This window comes from Lutra lutra, chromosome 11, assembly GCF_902655055.1.
Source record: "Lutra lutra chromosome 11, mLutLut1.2, whole genome shotgun sequence".
In the NCBI taxonomy this organism is placed as follows: domain Eukaryota; kingdom Metazoa; phylum Chordata; class Mammalia; order Carnivora; family Mustelidae; genus Lutra; species Lutra lutra.
The window spans coordinates 11,734,667-11,761,245 of record NC_062288.1 but is presented as its reverse complement, the minus strand read 5'-3'; the positions used below and the strand labels follow the sequence as shown (position 1 = coordinate 11,761,245).

The window sequence follows — 26,579 nt, the reverse complement described above, 5'->3', positions numbered from 1 at the left end:
AACCCTTGGAGCTAAATGACCACATCCCACAGCCTGAGTCTCCTTTCCATCCCAGCTTGTGGGCAGAGAAGCCCCGTGCGTGTCTGGAACACTTCACAAACAAGGGCAGAAGAGAGAGTGTCAGTAAGGAAAGTGAGATCTCTCCTGCGAATGGCAGCTGACAAACCCGTTTCTAAATAACCAAGCGTCTGCTTTGAATACTTTGATTCTACGAAGGCAGAGTATTTTTAAATTCTTATGTCTGGCAGCCTCTTTGGCTGTCCTTATAGATTCCGAACATTCCATAAGAAGGTGTACTAGAGAAGTATTTACTCCAATGTGTAATAAATAGGAAAAACCATCTTCTTTATCTTCTTGCCCCAACTATTATACAGTTTGTGAGAAAAATAAGACCATTTAAAATAATGAAGATTATGCAGTTTTAGTATTATTACAATATATAATTATATATTGTAATATGTAACATGGTAGATAGGAATAGACTATATATGATAGAATTAATGTAAATATAAGGACTAACGGTTAGAAGAGCTAATATGTTGTATCTTCCTTCACAAAATCCACAGAAACACGGCTTCAGTGAGAAACCCACGGTGGCTCCCTAGGATACACCAAAGTCCAGCCGTGATTCTTTTCCTAACCGGATGCCCGGCAGATGGAGGGACTTAGAGCTGTTCCCAGCGGTCAGCTTCTGGGGCATTTCACAGGGCCTGTTTTCTGGAAAGCTTCCCAACTGGTCTGAGGTAACAAAGCGAGGGAACACGGTCCTTTTCTCCCCTCCTTCCCTAACACAACATGTTGTCCCTTTGAACAGTCACCTTTGCCTGTGGAATCTCTTTCTTTCTCCGGGGGGGAGGGGGTTGTCGGGGGGTACGCAGGCCACAGGGGAGGCCAGTCCAGCCAGACCCAGCTGGGGTCCAGGAGCCATCCTGTCTCACTGCTCCAACCACCCCCACCGGCCCCCCATTTGTGGGGAGGATTTGTAATCCTCACGCACGTCGAAGTGGCGAGGCGTGAGACAGATCTGGTGCTGAGAGAGCCAGATCTTTCAAAGCTGGTTTTGCTGCAAGCTCTTTAGGCCTGGAGGGAGACAAAGTAGTGTTTAACTATTAACAAGAAGTATGCATAGAGCATTGAGCCCGGTGCCTGTCCCATGGGAAGTTCTCCGCAAACCTTGGCCCTTACAACCAACACCTTCTTTGCTGCTGCTGTTACTATAGAGCTCTGGGTTGGGTAATTCCAAGGTCACCCAGCTTCCGTGGCCTCCTCGTATACCGACTTCTTAGGACCGTACAGGGAGGGTGCTGTTCTCCCCTACAACCATCTGACCCCCCTGGTATCATTTAGAAGCACCCCACCTTCCCCACCTCACCTCTTTTAACACAGCAAATAAACTATTGACTTTACTCGACCTCAGTAACATGCACAGGATTTCTTTTTTCTAAAAGGAAACTCAAGGGCATGGTGACTCTTGGTTTTGATTCAAAAGTCCATTGCTGTGAGAAAAGAAGAAAAAAAAAAACGGAGGGGGGCGGTGTGTGACAGAAATTTCCAAGTGTGATCTCTCTGACACTGCTGCCAATTTTCCATTCATTCTAACAGAACTTATTTTTTGGAATCTAATGAATTACCCATTCTATCCAAGAGCAGCACTCAAAGTGGCAAAACAGTGTTCTTTTCCAAAAAGAAAACACACAGCAAAATAAAAAGATACTGGAAGACAATAGCGTGGGAGATTCAGCACAGACCTAAGTCCTGCAGACTAACTGTATCTAGAAGAAGCTTGGGCCGCGTTGCGTTCGCTCATCCAGCTGTTAGGTTTTCTAATAACGTAGAGTTTCCTATCAACCGTGATACCCTTTGGGGGAAACTTTTGGGTTTGAACCGTGATACCCACCACGTGTAAAGAAAGAGGACCATAAAGTACGTACAAGAAATTCAATTCAACACCGCATTTAACCAACTCAACAAACAAGTCTGTGCTTACCTCATTTACCTGGAAATGTCAACAATTTAAGGTAAAGAAACATTTAAAAAATCTCGAGAGCCCCAAGCCAGGATCTGTTATTTAAGTGAGAGGTCACCCAGCAGGAGGCTTTAGATTGCGTGGAAATAACTAGAAAGAGGAAGTCAGGTTCCAACAGTTTAATCCTCGCTTCATGTCTTCTTGCAGGTGGGATGGGGGAGATTCACACCAAAGACAAGGGTGCCCCTGGAAAACTGAGCCAAGAAGATGAGGCCTCTGTTTCAATTTCTATTTGGATGGGTTCCTTCAAGAACCAGCTAGAATATTCCTTCTCAGCAGCTGTCTGGCATGCTGAGCTTAGGTGGGTCCCCCTAACCCAATATAAAAATATATGGTTTGGATGTTTCCCATATTTCATCACCATCAGAAATCCTCATAATTATTATTACCATTAACCACTGACTAGCGTGTTCTCAGCTTTTTCCTCTTAGGATCCTTAACTCATACTTTCCGTCGTTCTTGAAATTATCCTTATTGTAAAGGTAAGAGGAACATCCATCAAGGAACCATTATTAATTATCTGAATCGCTATCCTCCAGAATAAAGCCCCTAAGATTTGCTAGGGCCCTCTGGCCTAGTGAAGGTAAAATAGTGGGCCTTTTTTATTTGGCAGGCTGTTCAGACATCGTAGGACTCTATTATGTGCTAAGACGTTATATCCCAGGACACTTCTCAATATTCCAGAATTTCATCCCCTGGGAAGATATCCAACTGTTCAAAAATAAATTAAATACGGCAAAGGAATACATCTCATGTACGAGGGAATAATTTGTCTACGTTACTCAATGGAAAGGAAGCAGTAACTTCCATGTAAGGAGAGAAGGACCTCCCCAGGGCTCTGGCTCTCCTGGCTTCAGAGCCCGTGGCCCCAGGGTCCGGAGGAACACCACGGAAACACAGACAAGACCCACAAGAACTCCCCCTATGTCCCCTTCTTCCCAGTGGAAGCCACTATTCTTTTTTTTTTTTTTTTAAGATTTTTTATTTATTTATTTGACACAGACCAGAGAGATCACAAGTAGGCAGAGAGGCAGGCAGAGGGGGAGGGGGAAGCAGGCTGCCTGCTGAGCAGAGAGCCCGATGCGGGGCTCAATCCCAGGACCCTGAAATCATGACCTGAGCCGAAGGCAGAGGCTTAACCCACTGAGCCACCCAGGCGCCCTGGAAGCCGCTATTCTGATGCCACGGTGGGGACAGATTGAAGGGAAGAGAAACGTCTAAATGATGTGTTGGAATGACCTAAGGTTATTACCCTTTGAGAACAGGTGCCGAGGACCACACACACGCTTCCTGCTAACGGCTGCTTGGGCTTTCCTTTGCTCACTGGTAAAATGGGAGAGACGATTTACCATTCCAACCTCCAAGTTTAAAAAGTCTCTTTGGTCCTACAATCCTAATTTTTCTGATTCAAATCGCTTGTCCCCACCTGCTACCGATTTGCCCTGACATCTAATGTGATCACGTTTGTTACCTGAATAAACTTTGGTTGAAAATTTCGGGACTCCTTCCTCGAGTGTCCCACCAACGAGACTTCATTTTCTTTCCCTTCTCCCTTGTCTGGAACGGCATTTTCCATCACGGCAGCGACTAATGTCCCCCCTGGGCCACTCTGGACTTCAACTTTGATATTACTCCCAGGAGAAATGAAAGGGTCTGGTTTTATGCTGATTGGATTTGGATGGTGATTGATGAGGAAAAAGTGGGACCGCGTGGCCACACGAAAGCCTCAGAACTGAGCCACGGCTTAAACACTAAAGAAGCTTTTTTACCAGTGAGTTCACAGCTATTAGATATTTTTATATTAACAACACTTTTCCCATCCAGGTTTGTGCATTTTATCTTTATTCTTTCAAATCCTGAAATTGCCTGGATAAGAGGGAGGGCTTATATATTATACACACACAGACACACACACACAGACACACAGACACACACACATTTCTAAGAGCAGCCTGAACTTTTAGGGGAAATTGAAGAGGCTTTGTGTCAAGTACAGCTAAATCCAGCCTTTCCATATCAAACCTCTGCTAGAAAATTACTGTGCAGATGATAAGGCAGAAAGATATAATAAAAAGTGACTCTACTCAATTTACACTGCAATATTGGTATGACTGAATATTTTTCATTCAGGTACCTGATAAAATCACTAAACTGTATTGCAGATAAATAAAGGAGGCTTCTGTCAAGAATAAACATCATTAATCATGGAGTCTTACCCTCGGAGAGCCTGGGCTATCCTTCTGCATGAACACACCAGCCTAACCAGCATGCGACACAGGCTTCCCTCCTTTATACTGTTCCAGGCTGAAGCTGTCCTCCCTCACGTTTTGTAGGATTTAGGGAGCAAGAGCATTTCCCAAACATCGTCCACATTTTAACCTTAAGGTCCTGCCACAAGATCCATTATTATAACATTTAGGAAAAATTGGCTGCACTCTTGGGGGCGGGGGGACCAACTTGACAGTGAGACAGCTTTTTGCCTGCTGACTACATACCTACAGACATAATGTATATGGGCTACTTATGAGATATACTGGATTTCATCGAAGCGACGTTGCTATTGATCTAAAGACGCAACATTACTTTAGGTGCCGCTAAGAACGACAATACTTATCACTTTCCTTTTCTGCTTTATACTCCCCCAAAGGAGGTCTCCGAGACCTGCTCACACCTACTTTTTATCATGCCTCACTCTAGCACTTGCACAGAAAGGAAAATACAAGGCAAAAGAATTTTACTCAGATCCCTGAATCCTCCTCGTGACCACGCCTTCACCAAGGTGAAACACTACTTCACAGCGATGGTGAAACACTACAGATTGTAAGATGCGTTCCCATTTCAGAGGTGGGGAAAGGCTGTATGACTTAGACTTAAATAGGGCAACAGACCAGATACTTATTGAGTAATTCTGCCATTTGTCAAACACCTGTGCCATGACAGACGCCGGTTTAAGATCTCGCTATCTGCTCCTTCACATGGTTCTTGATATAAAATGGGATTGAATCACGAAATTGCCCTTAACACCTAAATACCTAAGCCGGATTCAAACCCAGTCTATGACCTTCAACGCAAAGGAAAACTACCCCGAACCAAATACAAACATGTGCATATATGCCTATATATATTCTGACATTCTTAAGGCTCTTCCTAGAACCAATGGTATGGCTTTCCAGTGACCTCTTCATTCCAAAGGCAACCTGTCCGAGTTTATATTCAAATGGCCCTATGTGCTGGGGACACAGGGAAGGGCGAGGCATCCCTTGGCCAGGAGGAAAAAGAGGGAGGGAGCCGTGCTCCTCTCTCAGCAGATCTCCCCATCAGGAAACAGAGGCAGGAGGCAAAAATGACATGAGGGCATATATGCATTAGGGTCACAAAGTTTTCACTTTCTGTTCCTATTCTAAGTGCCCACATGCAAGGAGAAAACAATGAACCAACCTAACTTGCCCATAACTACGGGATGTTAAGAAGGAATCAGATCATTCCAACTAATTTATTTCACAGATGAAGACAAAGAAGCCCAGGGAGGTAAGGGAAAGTGTCCCATGATCCAGTTCCATAATCCAATTTGAGGCAGAGCAGAGAATGGAACTTAACTGAGGTCTACGTGGATTTTTTTTTTAAGATTTTATTTATTTATTTGACAGACAGAGATCACAAGTAGGCAGAGAGGCAGGCAGAGAGAGGGGGGGAAGCAGCCTCCCTGCTGAGCAGAGAGCCCAATGTGGGGCTCGATCCCAGGACCCCAGGATCATGACCTGAGCTGAAGGCAGAGGCTTTAACCCACTGAGCCACACAGGCGCCCCGGTCTACGTGGATTTTTGAAAAGAACTTACAAACTGGTTTTAAGAAGAGGTTCACCAGAAGCCATATACCAACGGAGTTTTACTTGAATTTTCTTAAATTGCACTCTGAAACCCAAGAAAACAGCATTATCATGGGCTAATGTAGCCAACATTATACTGGGCTGTGCTCAGAGGTGATTTTTTTTTTTTTTAAAGATTTATTTATTTGAAAGACAGAGATCACAAGTAGGCAGAGGCAGGCAGAGAGAGAGCAGGAAGCAGGCTCCCCGCTGAGCAGAGAGCCTGATGCGGGGCTCGATCCCAGGATCCTGAGATCATGACCTGAGCTGAAGGCAGAGGCTTTAACCCACTGAGCCACCCAGGTGCCCCACTAAGAGGTGATTCTTGAGCAAAACTGCAATCCGGTCCCACTTGTGAGAGTTTTAATTGTGTCGCACGGGAAGTATTGGCAGCTGTGTTTCAGCTTGCTGGGGAACCTGTTTTGAGAGCCCACTCTGAGAAAGTACCTCTTCTTGCCCAAAGAGGGCTAACCCTCACCTTCCTGACAAATCCCCCGTCTGAAGAAGAACCTTGATCCCACAGAGTGAAGCTGTGTCTTTGCCAAAGAGAAGGCAAGGGGCGCCTGGTTGGCTCAGTGGGTTAAGCATCTGCCTTTGACTCAGGTCATGATCCGAGGGTCCTGGGATCAAGCCCTACATTGGGCTCTGCTCAGCAGGGAGCCTGTTTCTCCCTCTCTCTCTGCCTGCTTCTCCCTCTGCTTGTGCTCTCTCTGTCAAGTAAGTAAGTAAAGTATTAAAAAAAAGAGAGAGAGAGAAGGCTGGTGAGCGCCCTTTACAGAAAGTCTGTGGCCCACAGTTTTCGGCCATTCCAGGGCTCCCGAAGACCAGACACCAACAGCTCAGTTCGAACCAGGGCCCGCAAAGAAAGAAGCGGATCTCAAGGAACCAGAACCACACCTTGGCCTGCTGTCTGGGGTCCTCCCCAGTTGATGAAGGAAGAGCTTCTGTAGGAAGATCTATTTATAATGCATACAGTTTTCATCACAGATTGTTTAGGTTCAATCATTTCTGACCAGTTCTCGATTCTCCATTTGGGAAGTTCCACATTAGGACTACTTCCAGACACATGATCGAGAAATGCAGGCTCCCAGTTAGGGACGGCGTTCCCCACCTGCCTGTTAGAGTCAAGACACTCATGAGTGAAAGACTGGATTCGTGCAGAGCCCATGTTCACCCAATGGGCAAACAGATCCCTGGTAGAATTTTATTAATTTTTTTAAGATTTATGCATTTTTTTTGAGGTAGAGAGGGCACAAGTAGGGGAGGGGGGCAGAGGGAGAGGAAAAAGCAGACTCCCCGAGGAGCAGGGAGCCCCATGCCAACACGGGGCTCGATCCCAGGACCCCAGGATCGTGACCTGAGCCAGAGGAAGATGCTTCACCAAATGAGCCACTCGACTGCCCTTAGAATTTGGTTTTTAAGGGAGCTGAACTGAAGAGTGGTATCCCAGTGTTTTAGCATTACCCGTAATGGAGGTATAACTCACTAAACAAATATTTAATCTTTATTAAGAGAAGTTTAAAAAAAAAACCGTAATTCATAAGTCTGTTCATTGTCTGTCTGTCTCAGTCATGAACCATACTTCAGAAAATGACATGTATTACATAAGAAAAGATAATGGCCAAGATTAAGATATCTGAGTAATTTTTACTATTGTTGTTCGTTATATCTTCACAGATGGAAATGCATTTTATGCAAATGATTATGAAATTCCTTCAAAATGTAAATTTAACTGAAAAGGCCTTAAGGAGCTCTCCGGCGCTTCCCACACAGGACGAGTTCTGTCACTGAAGAGGGCACGAACGCAGTGCCCTGAACTACCTCCTTCAACAGCCTCCGTCGCAGTAAAAGGAAGCCAAATGACCAGGAGAGTTCTTCAGTGATTTTAGACCTAGTGATGGTTCAACAGCGGCTAAGCTGAGACCCTGGAGTGACACGTCACCCTCTCACTAATGAGGCGCCCAGTGTCCTTAGGTCTCCCTGTGAGGGGCACTTAGCAAGCACCCTGCTTGGCAGAGACCCACGGCAGGTTGCACCGATGGACTAATCACACAGGCCAGAATCAAATGGGCTGGAAGAATCTGGAGACTTGTGGCTCTGAGGAATGTAATTCATGCAGAAAAGCGTTGTCAGAGCAAGGCCAGGAAACCTCGTGGGAAGAAAGCAAAATAAACAGTTCAACAAAGAAAACAAAGAAGGGCCAATAGCGTTTTCTGAAGCTTGAGTACACTGAGCCTTCAGTGGGGACCTCAGACAAAGGCCTCATCAAAGAACGCCCTTGCAAAGCAAACAGACCAAGAAGGATGTTTCTTTCGGATAGACTTGGGGGGGAAGGAGTAGACTCCACTTCTCAGGCCTTGCCATGCAGCTTCCACATACCTCCCTCCTCCCCACAAACAGAGAAACAGCATACAACGATCACCCAAATAACCGAAAAGTCCGAGGTCTGCCTGGGTCAAAAGATGGGCAAAGGTGGGGAGATTAGCCCAAATTCCATATGGTGCCACCTATCTTCTGACTGTTCTCCAGATCACAGGAAGGCCTTCGCCAGGGCGTGAGCTGCCCAGCTCGACCCACACGGCCTGCAAGCCACCTTCTAGAGGATGAGGACAGACTTGCAACACGCTCAAGGACTCCATGTTGAAAATCCTATCGCAGGGACAGCAGGGGACATTCACAGCCGGATGACTCTCCGACTCTGGAGAGAAGCCCTCCACAGGCTTCGAGCTGCCTTTTACAGGAAGTCGGACCCCTGCTTCCAGCCCCCGCCCCCACCCCCACCCTCGCCGATTTCCACGGGAACGCTGACTCAGACTGTCCCTCTCTCAATACCGGTGACGATGTGTATCTCTGTGTCCTGAAATCCCAAGTCTGAGGTGACCAGATTTTGATCATTAAAACAAGATTAAAATACTTCAGACTGACCTTTTCCCTTCTTGACGACTTCCATTAAGACCGAAGATCATGTGAACTAATCCCAAGGACAAACTACCACACGGAAAATGGACAGAAGTGAGCTCCATGTATGTGTGTAATACAGAATATATAGGCTACGGATGGGAAAACAATGAAGATACATAGAATCCTTACTTTAAATAAACAAATCCAAGGAACATATTAGGTAACATAAATAATATATTCCAATATATATTTGACTTGAGCAATCCAGGTTTGAGATGTACATGTTCACTTATCCAGATTTTTTCTGGGGGAAACAGTACCATAAATGTTTTTTTCTCTTACGATTTTCTTAGTAACATTTTCTTTTTATTTTTTTTTTAGTAATATTTTCTTTTCTCTAGTTTACTTTATTGTAAGGATGCAGTATATAACCCATAAAACATAAAAAATATGCATGAACCGTTGACGTTGTTGTTAAGACTTCTGGTCAACCGCCGGCCAGTTAGTGATTAGGTTTTCAGGGAGCCAATGGTTATACACAGATTTTCTATTGCAGTGGGGGGGGTCAGTGCCCTTCACCCCCACATTGTTCAAGGGCCAACTGTAATTCTAACAATCTGTTCCATCCCAGGCAAATATGACCTGAGAAAACTTTTAAAAGCAGAGCCCCATTTAGAACTTCCATAACCTTTGTTATGGATTGACAATTTTGAGTTTATGTCTGAAAACTTTCACTGGTGTGCACGGTTTATGTTGAAAACAATGCAGGCTGGGAATATGGGAATTTTGTTCTATGGGGGAGTCAGAGACTCCATTGAATAGAGGCGAGAAGCATTTTGGTAAGCCTGGAATGCTTCCTTTGGACTCTGTCTTAAAAATGTAAATCATATTCATGCAACATGGTTGCTTGAATTTGCTTTGCAAATGAGGCAGATCACTTAACTGCCAGGGCCTCCCCCCTGCTACCCCCCTCTATAATGGAGATACTGTTCATTGCTGATGAACTTGGCACTATTTGGATCCTATTTGAATGTAATGAGAAGAGGACTGGTGGTTCTCTGGTTAGGACCCAACGCGTTCTCAGGTGGCAGGAGACACACATTAGACTTGTCAGGCACTGGGGATCACTTCATGTGCCTGGGGTTAATGTAATTCTTCAGAGCTCTGACCATGTGGGGGTGATGGAGTCTGGGGCCCAGGGAGGACGGGGCTCCTTAGGGACAGTTCATAGGTAAGACTAGTGACTAGTGTTGCAGGGTTCTCAGAGGTGAACCTTTCAAAGAATTCCTTCAGTTGTGACTCTACACATACACAGTGCATTTTACGATTAGTTTCGATCGTCCGATGGGGGATCAACGTCCTACTCCCTTTGAGCAGTCCCAACCAAGAACTTTTAATCTCTCCGAAGCCACTTATGAAAGTTTCAAGTACCTATAACTTATAAACATGGGAGAGGCTACATAACCCAGAATATTAAGCATTTGGATTTCAGAGAATCTATGAAACTACACACACCTACTACACACTTTTATTTTTCTTTCTTTACTGGCCATGCACTCTTATGTCCCAAAGGCAGTTTCTGCCACCTCTAACCCTTTTCTCTACATCCTTTTCTTCCTCTGTGTGTGTGGAGAGAGTCAGAGACAGAAAGGAGGGGAGGGGCAGAGGTGCAGAGGAGAGATCTAGCATGGCCCGTGACGCATTCTCAACACCAGACTTAAACTGTCGCCAGCTCAGCTAGGTTAGAGGGGGAGGGAAACACGGCTTCAGAAGCCATGGGACCAACTTGTTAATTTTTACCCATGTGCAGTGCAATGATACCCGTTAGGATTCTGACGCGTTTTCCACAAAGATAACACCGAGACTAAAAATGGTCAGGATTTTGCTTTTCAGAGTTCTTTTCAATATGGTTATCTAATGAACGTGCTGCCCAGACATTGCTCTTTTAGGACTCAGAGGATGAGTTTCCAAACTCACCGGGTCCTTGCTAATTCCTTTCAGCGTGCCCAGTTCCCTCATGTCACCAAAGATGTGAAAATCTAGCTAATTTGTTACTTCGGATTCAGAAAGAGAGGGAGCAGGTTTCTGGAAACAAGTCTGCGACCATTTTAGTTTTTGATGTATGAGTTTCACTGGGGGCAGGGACGGGGCGGGGGGGGGGGGTGCGGCAGTAACAAAAGGAAATGAATGACAGGCATGCCTGTGTCATGGGCCTTTGTTCCCCTGGGGAAAGGTCTGAAATGAACTCAGCGTGCCTTGCTACTATAGGAAATGGCAGGTCTTTGTTTAGTCGGGAAAAGCGGGTTCTGTTACCTAAGCAAAGGAGAGGGGACCGCGTAGGAAGGGCTGCAGGTCCCTTCCGATCAGGTGGCCGTCCTCCCACAGGACTCACCCGAGAAAGTGTCTTCTTCCCTTTGGGACAAGTGCTGTGAGAGTTCAATGTTCTCAAACGCGTATGATGAAAAATAAATAAAACCGTGGCAGTAAATTTCTGTTTTCTTTGAAGCCGGGCTTAACATGAGTGGAAGCATTGTACTCAGAGAAAAAAGTCTGTTACAGTCCAGTACCCCCCAGGCCCCCGCAACAGGTTTGACAGCAGGCTCTATGGAGTCGGCGGCTTCCGGTTCAGTGACCGTGAATGCCTCCAGTCAATATCACTCCCGGACCTGACTGCTGAGCACAGCACAAAGAACACAGGAATTTTATCCAAGACGCTGCCGCTCAGACTCCGTGAATATGCACGATAATTAGGGCCTGCTTTCTCCGCAGCCGATGACCGAATTCAATATTCTAGTTATCAGAAATCCTGCGAAACAGAAATAAGAGTGATGCCCTTTGGTACATGGTGTCGTGTTCACTTCTTAATGCAAAGGAAAGTGTGTCCCCGTTGGTCTGAATTTAAGCGGCCGGCCCGTGAGAGTTTTTGTAGTTGAGGAACTGAAACTCATACCTGTTTTCATACTTACACAAGGAACCGTGACTATAGGCGGCCTGACGTTCTTGAAAATTAGGCGGCCTTTACATTTTTTAAGTGAAGCATGAGAAATGATAACCAAACAGTAAGAGTTATTTTCTTTTTTTGAACTGGACAGGATACGCAATGAAAAATGTTGGGATTAGCAGTAGGAAAGTCTAAAAGTTGGAAATATGGTGCCTGGCATTCACTTATTAAAAAAGAAAGAAAACTAAAGCAGAAAGAGGGGACAAAGAAGAGGGCTGGAAAGAAGGTGTTATTTTAGGTCAGGGTTGGCAAAGTCTATCTTTCAGAGTTTGCGGCCACATTCTGTCTGTCTCAGGTACCCAACTCAAGCAGGCCCTGGACTGCTAAAGCCACCAGAGACAAGAGTAAACAAGGGGCGGTCACCGTGTTCCAATAAAACTTTATTCGCAATAACAGACCACGAGTTTACTAGGCTCACGGGTAGTATTTTGCCAGACTCCATCAACAGTCCTCACAGATGACCTCGCTGATCAGGAGACGTCAGTGCTGGGAGGTGTTGTAGTGAGGGAGAGCGCAGTGTACTGAGGGATAGAGCCGCAGGGCTCTGAGGGAAGAAGGTGCCAGGCAGACATGTGGCTTACATGTTATGGAGTTCACCGCTGTAATCACTATTAGTTACCCATGTTTTGATCCCTTCTTCTCAAAGGCACCCGTGAAGCACTGCCCCACAGGTACCACCAGGTTGAAGCCTCACAGTTGACACCAACCTCCTCCCTCTAGCTGGATGTGGACACCATCCAATCGTTTGGTCTCACAGATTAAACAGCAGCAAACACCAATGTTTCACTCATTTTGCTGACTATTGATAGGTTCATTAGGTCAGAAGGCTTTTCTTTTTTTTTTTTTTTAAGATTTTATTTATTTATTTGATAAGGAGAGAGAGATCACAAGTAGGCAGAGAGGCAGGTGGCGGGGGAGTAGGTGGGTGGGGAGGCAGGCTCCCCGCTGAGCAGAGAGCTCGATGCTGGGCTCGATCCCAGGACCCTGAGATCATGACCTGAGCCGAAGGCAGAGACTTAACCCAGTGAGCCACGAGGCGCCCCTGTCAGAAGGCTTTTCGTGCCATATTTCCCACCTCAGAAATCTGTGGAAGACACGGACAGCTGGTAACACGGAGAACTTCCTGACTGGTGTTGTTATGATGGTTTGTGCCCACCGAGGAAGCGCGGGCCAGCAAAGTGTGCAGCGCTGATTTTCACAAGCAGAGGATAAAAGTCAAGTGTAAGGGGGTAATGTCTGGGGCATGACTTACTCCCAAGCTGTGTAAATGCTGTGCATTGAGGCCTCCGTATCTTTAGAACGAGGCTGGGTCATGACAACTCCGTCATAGCACTTCTCTAAGTTTAACACAAGATAATTATGTCGAAACTCTCTAAAATTGTGCCTCACCCATGGTGAAATACAAATGTCACAGGAAAGCTGTGGTTGGTATATATTTTCTCACATTGTGCTGTCTATTCATGTCTTTTTTCCCCCTAATCTTAATTTTGAAATTTTGCTCTTTTTTTTTAGGGTTTCCATGGAAGATTGCTAATTTCGTTAACTTTATTTCCACAGGAAGGGCCTGGGAACCAGTAATAAAAGTCATAGAAGGTAACTCTGGCCTTTTACAACCAGTAACTGATTGAATATCAGGGCATCCGACATCGCGAGAGGTACTAGAATATAACCATATTAACTTATTCAGGTTTTGACTTTGAGTTCTAAGTATGCTAGACTTGTTGGCATAAAGGTGACAGGCTCTGACCGCAGTAAACAAACAAAAACAAAGGACAGGTGTTAGCTGTGATCATGCAGGGTCTTAAAAGAAACAGCCCCTTATCATTCCTGAAAATAATACTGATTTAGGAGCCACTATGCGTAAGGTGTGGATTTGGCCCAGCAAATGCAAAAAACCCCACACAGATGGTCTTTGTACTCAAGAAACTCAATTATACATCTTTCGTGTTTTTTTTTTTTTTTGGCGGTGGGGGAGGGGCGAGGGAGGCACGGACTGTTAGACTCTATTAGCTCTAATCATTTGATGGGGTCTGTCACTACCCTTTACCAGTCCTAATAAGGGTTATAGTAGAGCACTGAGGGTAAAAAGGGCCTTTCCTTTGTTGATTTTAAATGGTTCTCTTCAAATCGTCCAAACTGGGTAGGCCCCAGATACAAATACAAGTTTTTATTCAATCTCTGTACTTTACTGAAAGGAATGAAAAGAACAAAACCACTATTCTGTGTCAGGGCCCGTCACAAAGTTTTAAGTAGGCAGCTAGACTGGAGGTTGCTTTTGAATAATATTACATGAGCTCCAGATAGGTACGGTACCTGGTATAGCACGGAAGGTGCTGAATTCGGGGAGGGAGAGAGGGAAGAAATGAGGGAAGGAAATGGAACAGCAGAACCAGCCGGCTACTTAGCCCTCCTTTGTCTAAGCTTTTACCGTAATGACATGTCTTTTCTTGGGCCTTTTCTCCCTGGAAAGAAATTTATTTATTCATGTCCATACTTGCTACTCATCTTCTTGCTTTCACCCCTAAGAGGCTGCCATAATCTTGGGACAAAGCCTTATTTCCAGTGCCCTCAATTTCGCTGCTAACACGAGTGCCTGCTGGGCCTGGCGTCCTCTCCCCAGGGGCCAGGTTGTGGACCACTTTCAGTAGAAAGACCACCTCTTTTTAGTTAGGTGGAATCATTCCAGAGACTCGGGCAGCCCCGGAGAGAGCCACATTGACTCAAGCAAGAGAATAAAGAGCTGATGAATGAGACCGAACAGGAGCTCTCACTTCCCCCAAGAGAGAAAAGGTGAAGCTGATTTTCTGGGACCAGTGATTGAAGTGGATGGGGAAGGGACACATCCCTGTTCGCACCCCCCAGCTCCAGACACTGGTTGCTCTCATCTCTGTGGGCAAGAAGGTCTGTGGGGCTGGAACGATCCTAACAGATTAGGAACTAAGGTTCCTGCTCTGGGAAATGAGTTGCAGAGTTTGGTAGGAAGCAAATGGACGGTCCGAAATTCAATTCATAGGGGTCCATAAGTGAGAAAACTCTGGCTCACGAAAGTTGTAAGTACAAGATAGACATTTCTTCCAAGAGAAAAATCCAGAATAAACGCTGAAAGTAAAGTTTTATCAATTGGGTTTCTAGGGACACTCTATGTCCAGTTTTTTTTTTTTAAGATTTTTATTTATTTATTTGACAGAGATCACAAGCAGGCAGAGAGGCAGGCAGAGAGAGAGAGAGAGAGAGAGAGAAAGCAGGCTCTCTGCTGAGCAGAGAGCCCGATGTGGGGCTCGATCCCAGGACCCTGGGATCATGATCTGAGCCGAAGGCAGAGGCTTTAACCCTCTGAGCCACCCAGGCGCCCCTCTATGTCCAGTTTTTTAAAAAGGAGCATCGTTCAACAATTTTGGACACTAAAAATTAAAAAAAAAAAAAAAGCCCACACTCAAGAATGCAAGAGGAAGATACTTCCTTCATGAGGACAGACATAGTCCCTAGGACCTATAACTGTTCTTTGAGGGAATGGAGTGTAATATGGCAGTTGTCTAAATTTCCATGTGACATCTGAAAACAAGAAGTAACTTTTAGCCTCAAGAGCATTGCGCACCCCACAGAACATAGTAATGCCTCCTGGAATTGTGCAGGGCTGTGGGCCTGAGGAGAATCACACAAGGCATGGGATACGGAGAAGACCAGGAAGGAGGAATCTACTCCATTCCAGATATACATTCAGCTTCTGTCGTGAATGTTCCAGAAAAAATCTCAGTCATCTCATAAAATGCTCTCACTGATATTTTTCCAAAACACTGCCCTTTTCCATATGATCTAAGAGAGTGAGAACACATTCTCATTTTTCGTTTGGGCAGAAGTCCTGGTGAAGTCAGTGGAGAGGAACTTTCAGGAGAAAAGGGGATGTTTCCCACCTCCAGTGTTTCTTTATTTCTAAACTACTTGAATTAAATGAATATACTGCAGGAATCCTACATTTTCGAGGACAACCTTTCCCTAACAACTCAGGGAAAGAAGATGCTTACATTCCTCCGTCCCACCTGTAAGCCCGTGAATCTAAAGTCATGATTTTGGGCGAAGACAGGAAATACTGAGAAATTCTGCTATTATTTCCAGGAGTACTTAGACAATGTGAGTTTCTATGCTCTGTCTCCGCTGCCTGACCGTGGACCCTGGGATAACGCCCCCAGAGAAAGGCAGGGTAAGCTAAAGGCACTGCTTTTCACAAGCTGGGTTCTGTAACACAAACGGACGCTTTTCCGTACATATTTATAAGGCTTGGTGGTTATTATTAGGCTGTAATTGTAGTTGTTCTAACACCTAATAAGCCATGGTTGAAAAAACAAAGGCAGGTTAATTTGTGATTTCCTCTACTCATTCAGAGGCAAATTAAGTGTCAAACAGCTAATACGGAACATATTTCATTTTATGAGATTTTAATTTAATTCTGCGCCATATCGTTGATGCCTTAATATAGGGTGGTTTATCTAAAAAGAGGAGCAATTTATAAACCTCTTTCAATAGAATCTTTAATGACAGGATATGATAGCATAATTATCACAGCGCCTGCCATCCCTCCAAACAGAGATCTCCCGGTACTTCCATCATTAACACAAATCCTGTTTGCAAGAGACTTATAATTTCATTTTTAAAAGCTGGCACCAGAAGGACAATTATGTGTACAAAATAATGAGAATATCCCCAAATTTTGTCTTGGTATAATTAAAAATGTTTATTCTACAAACTCTGTAAGCGTACTTGATCTCATTTTTTAGGAGACAATTACAGAGTGAGCATTTTGGAACCTGAGTTCCAAAACCCTAACCCTAAAGCCCTTTTACTTTTCCAGGATACTGCTTCATCCCTCAGCAAAGGTGTCTAGATTTCAGCAACAAAGCCAACCTTGCCCAGATGACCTTCTGCTCTTAAAATGATCACAGGCATCTAAGGGTTTGTGGTCCAGCGAGATAAGTGTTTCCCAGGCCCCCACCACCTCGAATGCTAACTCCCAGCATTTGCTCAGAGCTCTGTGCTCTGACTTCATTGAACTCCTCCTGCAATTCGGAGTCCGGGAAGGCAGAAAACCACCTTTGCAGGGGATGAAACCGACCCATGCAAAGGTATGTTACCATGTTTCCCGGGACAGGCGAGCGTAAGTAAAGCAAGCATGGGGGGTCTGGGGTTGTCCTGCTCATCCCGTGTCCCAGACGGACAACATTTTACAAGGTGCCAGGCCAAGGGCTGGGCACACTGCCCGCCAAATGAGCAGGGGCGGTGACCAGTGGACAATAAACCACCAGGAAGGGGGACAGGTGCCACAGTGAAGCACACGTCAGGCGCTCTGAGGAACAGCCTTGGGGACTACAGCGCAAATGACATCTGATTTAGGCCTTAAGGATGAGGCCATGCAGCAAGGAGGGCCACCAAGGGCGACACGGAGAGAATGTTCTGTTATAAAGACACACGGGAGAGATGTGCCCTGGCCTCCCAGAGCCAAGTGCACAGACTTGGGCTCCCCACCCAGAACCCTGCCAGGACAAACCACCTGGGCAGCCACAGATCCACCTTCTCACTATGCTCTGCCTGCGGCAAAGATGCTCCGTCCCAGAAACCTCCAGGACTCTCCTGAGAGCCTCAGGATGGTCAGTTAGCCTGACATTAAGAATTTTGATAACTATCCGTTTAGGCAGCTAGAGATCCATTTAGTCAATTCTGTGAAAGTATCCGAAGGCGTGTCTGGAAAAGCAGGAAGTCCTAAAACCTATAAAAATCCCAGCTCAGCAGTCACACCTGAAATGCAACCTCCAACCCAAGGGATTTCCAAAGTTGACCTACCTCATCTTGTGCGCTAATACTGAAGGTGCAGAGGTCAGGGCCCAGAATACAATGTGTGGCTAGATAAGGGCTTGCTATTATTGTATTCTGCCCAGGAACCAAGACTTGGGATTTTTATTGGTTAAATTCATATTTGAATTTAATTACAAGGCAAGCTATAATAAACCCATAGGAACAAGTTCATTGCATTATATAAACTTTTTTTTTTGAAGTTTCTCTATAACAGGATTTTTGAAAGTCTAAAGAATTCTGAAATTCCACAGAAAATCTGATTTAAATTACCACAGCACAGAGACTGGCAACTGGGAGGAACCAGCCACGTGCATCTCCAAGGCTGGTCTGGCCCTTGCTGGCTCTGTACCACGGGGCAGAGGCTCGCCGAGGACCTTAGTGGGCCCATCTGTCCCGCAAAGCCTCCACTCCACAGGCCGAATTACACGGCGGGTTTCTGCCTGAATTTGGAATGTCCTTCCCTTTTTATATTGGGGCTTTTAATTGGCCTCACGGTTTCATCTGAGTGTATTTTTATCAGGCCTCGGAACCCTGTAAACACTTACTTGGGTTCCAGTGAAAAGTCAAAGACTAAGTCACAAGTTTCTGTAGTCTCTCTATAAATACCCACTTCTCCTTTAATGCTCATGCAAGTCTGCAACACAGATTTATGACTTACCTCCAGGCAAATCTGCTCTGAAATTACAATTCAATAATGGGGGATAGATCCAAAAAACTGTTGGTAAAATATTATATGTGTACTTGGGCATGTAGTTATGGCTGTTAATATCAATTAATTCTGTTCACAGAGGAGGACTTGTTTTAAAACAACTTCATTTTTCTTTGGCATATACGTAATTACACAGCTTAACTAATGGCCACGGAGATGCAATCCACCATCTAAATAACCAGCATTATTCTTCAAGTATTATTTGTGCTTCTCTAACGTCACTGTCTCAGAATGAAGGGTGATTACCAGATCTGACTACATGTATACATCAAGGCCGTTAGGAAAGGGCGGCCCCTCCCAGACGCTGGGTCCAGTAATCACAGTTCCAGATGGTTCTCCGGACGTGATGACAAGAAAATGCCATTTTAGGGTGGAAGTCCACTACTCTTTTTACCCCGAGCCTGGGTGAGATGATATTCGTTTCCACACAACCCTCTGCTTTCTTTCCTAATGTACGTGACCACCATCCCTCTCTCCCTTTATCTTTGTGTAAATCACACGCTCGATCACGGGTGCCGTTCTGTTTGGGAGACATTTCCATCAGTCAAGTCCCTTTCGCTGTACACACTGCGGGGGCCCTGAAAATTCCCCATAAAAATTTCATGACCATTCGCTGTGATCGCTGGGGCAGGAAGGACTTCTGGGCGACCGGTCATGAAAGGCATGAGGCCCTCAGACCCCATCTCCCCCAGTTACATATTCTGAGGGCTAATTTTCAACGAGACCTCAATTTTTTAATTTCGTATTTACAGCCCACACAACACACGTCAGCAAAACACGGAGTGGATACGTGCCAGCCACCTAGGGTGACAGGCATGACTTCAGGAAGCCACAGGGCTCTGCTCTAGTGAGCCCAGAAACAGACAGGCTTGCTGTATTTCAAAAGTAAATCTTAGAGTCCTACGGCATCTTCAAAGCCAGGAGCCACACTGTTAACAGAACGTCGTGAGACAGGAGGAGCCTGTGCTCTGTTCTACTTCGTTAAAGGGTAAGGTTTTACTACTTACACATGCAGTGGAGGAATCGGGGACGGGTCGTAGTGGTAACGGCCCTCGTGATGTCTCGCGTCGATCGGCACGGGAGGGTGGAACGCAGGAAAGAGATGAGAAGGGTCTGAAACAGAAAGAAAATCCAGCATGTATGAAAGGAATGCACGGAAACAGAATCCCAACCCAGGCCCCGCACCGCTCTACGGCCTTTGCCACGTACGCCACGTCCACGTTCAACAATCTGTGGGAGCACTCTTCCAAGTTCATTAGCAGGCCACGGGGGACCCCAGAAGTAAGACCACGCACCTCGTACCTGCGCCCGAGGATGTGGGGGCAAGGAATGCAGCGACGACCCACATGGAAAAGCGAGCAAGGGGGATAAGGCATGTCCCACCCTGAAGGAAGGGCTGAACGGAGCCACGAAAGCAAAAGGAACAGATTTCAAGAGACATAGTTCCTTTTGTAATTGTACTGTCATGTGAAATTTAGACAAAGACGTAACACAAATATGAATTTTGTTTCTTTCGTATCCATGACGTTTTCTAAAGGAAGGAGCCTTTTCTAAAGTCCCTGCTGGAATCCATGAGTCTACGTACACATGTGTATGCACTCCCATATGTGTGTATGGTACACACACACACACGCACACACACATGCACACACGCAACCACAATTTTAACATTTAAACACACACTCCCCTCCTTCCTGTCCTGGGTCAGGCCTCCACAGTCCTGACACAAGGACGAGGGCAGCAAATCTCCAGGCTGGCCAGAGAAATGGGCTAACCCAGCTGGAAGAGGTTGGTGGACCCTCTCACACTGACAGGGGGAGGCTGGGAGCAAGGCAAGCCCCGCAGCCCTGACATTCACCTTGAACCCAGACCGGCCTCCTTCCTGTCCGGCTCAGGCCGGTTTTAGTGTTTCCTGGGTCCTGAAGCCCAGCTCCTCGACTCCCAGTGATTATAATACCTTAAGCAGATGGTCTCTGACAAATCTGAACATCAATTTATTTATTTATTTATTTTCTAAATAGTAATTGTCCGCAGACACTGAAGAGAAATTTGCCCTGTTGTATCAGGAGAAGCTTGGCTGATCCTAAGTCTTCCCCCCAAGGTTTTCAAGAAGCAAAGTGACAGAGCGAAGGTGTGTCTCCAGGGCCGTAGTCCTTGTGTTTGAGCACATACGCCGAGGTCTCTCTTCAAATATTACCTTCCACACGTGCACGAAGCCACCTCGCTGCTATTGCCTGAAAACAGTCCCAGGGATTGATGTGCACAGCAAAGGGGCCTCAGGAGGGATTCCAGCATTTTCTGAAGGTGTGAAGGTTTTGCCTAGACCTGAGAACAAGCGCTGAGTTTTGTCTGCAAGAAGGGACACGGAAACTCTGGGTGGGGGGTGAGGGGCTGTGCCAAACACGGACCAGGTGTGACCCACCCCCCACACCATGTCTAAGTGGTGTGTGTGTGTGTGTGTGTTTGTGTGATGAATTCGGGTGTTTTTCCTTTTCCTCCCTATACATTTCTCTTTCTCCTAAATTTTCTTCAGCAAGCATCTTTGAGAATGTCAACACAACCACCTTTTTTTAAAAAACTGGGAAATCTTACTTCCCTTGTCTGAACTTTGCCCTTGCTGCCTTCCTCTGAGAAGCAACCAGTAAGGTTATGAGAGCAAAAAATAAAATAAGAGCAAAAAACTATGGACACACTGTTGACAGAACCAAGGTGTTGCCCGAAGCTACAGTCCCACCGGATGTGGAACCTTTCTTGGAAAACCGCTGGGACTGGGAGAGGAATGTTGTAACGCAAAGGCTTCCTGACTATCCAGGGCTTGTTGTAGGATAAAGGAGGGAGGGAGTGGCCAACAGGGAGGTGAAGAATCATGGTGGGGCCATGCTACTGTCACTGTGAGTTCACCAAGAACAGCCATGCTGGAGACTGAACAGGTAAGGGATTTCCAAACACGTCACACCTTGCCACACCGCATACCGTATAAATTCCACACACCAAAAATTCAATTCTATTTTAAGTGCACTGCTTAGGACTTAATATTTTTTTTTTAAAGATTTTATTTATTTATTTGACAGAGAGAAATCACAAGTAAGCAGAGAGGCAGGCAGAGAGAGAGGAGGAAGCAGGCTCCCTGCTGAGCAGAAAGCCCGATGCGGGGCTCGAACCCAGGACCTGGGATCATGACCTGAGCCAAAGGCAGCGGCTTAACCCCCTGAGCCACCCAGGTGCCCCTAGGACTTAATATTAAAGAATGTTGGAGTTACTCGTCCGTAACGCAAATCTTGATGGCTGGCGTGCTAAGTTTGAGAGTTGATCGGGCCCTGCTGTCAAATTCAGTGTAGGAGCTTTGCATCAGTCATCATGGGAAGCCAAAATGTCCAATTTCACTTAACCATCTTTGATGAATATTATTCTTCCCTCTTAAAACAACCTACAACTGAATGGAGTCTTCTTTTTCACGAGTTTGTAAGTCTGACACACATTCAGTAAATAGTTCCTGATTTCGAACTTTGAACTGGGACTCAATGCATCGGGTTTGAGTCCAGGGTGAGGAAGATGGCCACCGGACGTGGGGGTGGTCCTTTCAGTGGTCGCCACTCAGGTCAACATGCTTGCCTCCCATTGACTTCAAACTTAGCTCCCGTCCTCTGCTCTTGGAAATCGGAGAAATAAGACTACAAGCATTGCATTTCAGTGAAGCATTCGTAAAGTCTGACCTGCCTCCTAAGGGTTTGTCTGACACCTTTTCCAGGACCATTCTGAAGGACGTTGTGACAAGTACATCAGAGTTGGAAGATCTTTTCACATCTTCCCTTCTTTGCTCTTGGCTGTGGTCTGTCGGATTAAATTCTCTCCATCAGGTAAGTGGGTGTCAACCATATCTGATTTTCTCTACGTGGGTTCAACGATGAATTAGACAAGGCACAAATCCACATTTTTCATATACACAGGGCTCAAAATGTGTGAATTTATTCCCTGTTCAGGATCTGCCTCCTTTCATCCAGGAAGTCATACCTCTTCTTATCATCTGAGTTTTGATGATGAAGTTGTGCTAATTATCTGCACACAGGCGAAGACCAACCTGTTGATTCTATCAAATCAAGAGTGTAGCCAAGCAGCATAAAATCTCCTCCCAAAAAAAACCTGGAGGGCTGCTGTGGACATTTAAAAGGCACCACCATGCATAGACAATGAATCTTGGAACATGGAAAAAATAATGATAAAAATTTTTTTAAAGTCATTTAAAAAAAAAAGGCACCACCGACTTTTCATTTTTTAACAAGAAGATATTTTAACAAGATTTTATTTCACTCTTATTCTCGCCCTCTCTCCTTTCAGAATGAAAGAGAAAATGACCAAGCACGGCAAAACCATTTGAGAGGAAAAGGGAAGACACAATTATTGGGACATTCGTAGTCCCTCCTCCCTGTTAAGTCTGCAGTCCTGTGAGCTTAAGAGTTCATTCTGACTGAGAGTATGTGTTTATTTATGTCCTAAGGAAATCTGCGGATTCTGCAGTCTGGAATTAGGGTAAATAAAAAACAAAAATTAATGGGACTGAGGGGCGCCTGAGTGACTCAGTCGGTTAAGCATCTCCCTTGGCTCAGGTCACGATCCCGAGGATCAAGCCCTGCATCGGGCTCCCTGCTTAGCGGGGAGCCTGCTTCTTCGTCTCCCACTCCCCCTGCTTGGGGTCCCTCTCTTGCTGTGTCTTTATCTGTCAAATAAATAAATAAAATCTTTTAAAAATAATTAATGGGATTGATCTGATTTGAACACACGCATCCAGTCTTTAAGCATTTTACTGTTTCTATTGGCTTCCCTCTTGATGTACCCTAAAATAAGTTCTCTTGGACTCACGACATCTGTGCAAACAGCTATTCCTGGTGCACCCATGGTCAGTGGAGACCACGGCTCTGCAGGTACCTTCCAGAAAAAACACCCTGCAACACCTCTCCTCCGATTTGAGACATGCCTGAGCTCAGTGTAACAGTGTAAAGAAGGGGGGGGAAAAAAAAAGCGTATGATCCTGTCCCATCCCATCTGCGGCATCGTGTGGCACAAACCCTCACACATTTCTTGAACCTGAGAAAAGTTCACAAATCCTCCAACGCTGGGTGCTTCCGTTTTGCACCTCGGCCTGTCGTTTGTATGGGGACAATCGACAGCGTATCCCATCATGGGCCCAAGAAGATGTCCAAGAAAACCCATGCGACAGGAACAGACCCGTGTCGCCAGCAGCCACCAGAATTATCCTGCTCGCAGGTGATTACACATGAGCAGCAGGGGCGGGGGCGGGGGGGGTCATAATTCAAGGAGCTGCGTGGTAAGATCCCCGCTCCGCAGCCCTCTCCCACTCGGGCCCTTGACAAAACACCACATGATGGCTTTTGCGAAGCCAGGCGAAAACTGCTGAAGCAGAAGGAAGTGCCACCAAACCTGGCTACCTCCTATTTATCATACAATTTCCTGACTGATGGGTCCACAAACCAGCTGCTAAGTGCTGTGTACTCTACTGTCAGCAAACTAACGGGCTAAATGGAAGACAGGGAGAATAATGTGCAGAACCGGGGGAATCAATTTTACTGAGGGAATTAAAATTCTACCAGGTTGGGGGGGTGGCTGAGGGGCCCCGGTAAGCAGTCAACTGTACACGCTTATGGTTGCAAAGATGATTTATTGCATACTCACAAGAGGCTTGACTATTAGACCAAATTCCTCTTATGTGAAACCGAGATTTGAGGAGGGCGTATTATCCGAGTCTTCCGTGGAACAGTCTTTAAACCCCATTAATATGTAATTGGCTTGACACGTGTTTAAATTGAAATGCATAGTAAAAATATTTGCGCTGGGTGTAGTTGTCAGTATTCGATTTCATGCTGGCTGTCATCAGGCTCCACATGAAGGGTCTCATTAGGAATGAGAGGCATTGATTTCTAGGTCTCTTCCCAACAGCCCGGGTTGATCACAAGACCTGTAGTCGGAGAAGGACACTTGCAGATTTACGTTGGGTTGCCTCTTTCTCCCAAGAAATGGTTTTTGTATCCTCGGGCTAGAAGATCCCTTCAATGTTACTCTGGAAAATTGTCTTTTAAGGTAGGAAATTTCCACATAAACATTGCAGATTCAAAAAGAGAGATCAAAGTTGGCTCACTTCGTGCCCTAAAGGGGTATAATTCACAGAGGGTACCTGAGGGGCCAAAAATACCCAGGAAACCGCATAGGCACAGAGCCCCCAGGAGCCCACTGCCCAGGTTCTCTGGGCTTATTTAAATACTGAAGTCGTCTGCGCACTCACTTTAGAACTTATTCAAGACCAGAACTAGAGATTATTCTTCCTGTCACAAATTCACTCAATCGCCTGTCATCAGCAGAATTATTAAAATCCCATGTGCCCAACAGCCACTGTGCCCAAACCAAGATAATCACCAGGTGACTGCTGAATGAGAGGTCTCAAGCTGGAGAAAGGGAGAGAGAGAGACCCTTTCCCCCTTCAGGGAGATGGTGAGGGTCACCGGGGTCTTATCTGCCTCTTCCACCTTGGGCATCTCCAGTCTTCACCTCGTTGCCTGCAAGACCTTTGCCAGGGCTCAGTGGCCTGAGGGAGACGTCACCCAGTGGACTGACTTGAACACCCAGCGGACTCACCCCACAGCGCATGAGGTATCTTCTTCGTGGTCTCACACACACGTGGCACACAACTGGAAACATGTCCAGTGTCATTCACGTTTATAAGACCCTCTGTAGCGTGGTACAAGTTTTTAGAAACTGGTTCTAATATACTCTAGAAATCTATAAATGTCTTGCTCTTAAAAACAAAGATCAATTATTTTGTTACTTTCTACCATGGCAGGAGCCTTGGTATATGCTATGGGAGGGATCTGCGAACTATTGCCTGTGGGGGCCACTGTTTGTAAATAAAGTTTTATGAAAAGACATATGTGCTCTTCTGCTTACAAACTGCTTATGTCTGCTTCCACAGTACAGAGACAGAGGTGACTAGTTATGATAGAGAACACACAGCCCACAGAGTCTGACATATTTACTGCCTGGCCTTTTACAGAAAACCGTTTGATGAACACTGCATGTCCTAGAGCACCACAATAAAGTAATTTTCTGAAATTCTTACCTTTTGGAAAAAACGCCCACAGATTTTTTTCTTTCCTATCCACGTAGTTTTTGAGTGATAGCACAATATATGAAGTATTTAATACAAATCTGTGTCACTGAAAAATATCTTTGGAGAAGTGTCCATACTAATACTCATTCTGAAAAGGGATACTTATCCTGTGACTTTAGCAAAACCCATCCTAAACAGATTCTAAGATAGGCATGTTGATAGATGAAGTTGCCTATAAATTTAGCATATACTAGCAGTAGTCATTTAACACTTGTAAATTTAAGTTTCCTTATAAATTAAGTAAAATAGACACAAAGTTTCATAGAAAGCGAATTCTTTTTTTTTTTTTAAGATTTTATTTATTTGAGAGAGAGCACAAGTGGGAGGCAGGAGGGTAGAAGGAGAGGGACAAACAAACTCTTGAGCTGGGAGCCTGATGTGGGGCTTGATCCCAGGACGTGGAGACCATGACCTGAGCCAAAGGCAGACACTTAACCCACTGAGCACCCAGGTGCCCCCACAGAGAGCTAATTAACAACAAAAACTATGTTCTTTCTAAACCCCAGACAATTTTATTTCTGGGAACTATCCAACATTCCCGAACCCCTATGTGTAAATTTCTGTGGGCATTCCCCACTACTCGAACAGCTATCTTTCTATCATTTCTTCCATGTAAGCACATAGGCATGTTATATTAATTAGTATTTTAGACCTAAATGTAACCCAGCACTACAGTCTGGTCAGACTATGACCCATATTCCTTAACAAACATAATTACGCATTTCCACAGGAAAATGACAACTAACCCTCTGCCTTTACCACCTCAAATGTGTCATAGGTAGTAAACAAACAACTGATCTCTCCCCTTTTTGGTTCCTTCTAACTTCCGTCATCAGCAAGCCTTTGCACACTTCTCTCAGCTAAAAAATCTCATCTGCTACATCCTCAATGGTGGAAAAGACCACATCTACCTATGGGCCATCCAAAGGAATCCTTCCCTCCAGTCTTTGGAATGCATCTTGCCTATGATCCCATATATGCGCATCTGTGACATTTTTGTTGTTTCTAGTTTTCCCACCAGGATAGGCAAGAAAAAGTAAACAGAAGAAAAGGCAG

General features: G+C 45.4%; 1 protein-coding gene across 4 annotated transcripts in view; it reads right to left on the bottom strand.

Moving 5' to 3' along the window:
* Positions 1-26,579, bottom strand: part of GLI3 (GLI family zinc finger 3) — a 265,100-nt gene that overhangs the window by 93,551 nt on the left and 144,970 nt on the right. For all 4 annotated transcript variants that reach the window (XM_047694927.1, XM_047694928.1, XM_047694930.1 and 1 more), the window contains one exon: positions 19,354-19,459. In XM_047694927.1, coding sequence (XP_047550883.1) covers positions 19,354-19,459 — 106 coding nt within the window. The remainder of the gene's footprint in view (positions 1-19,353; positions 19,460-26,579) is intronic.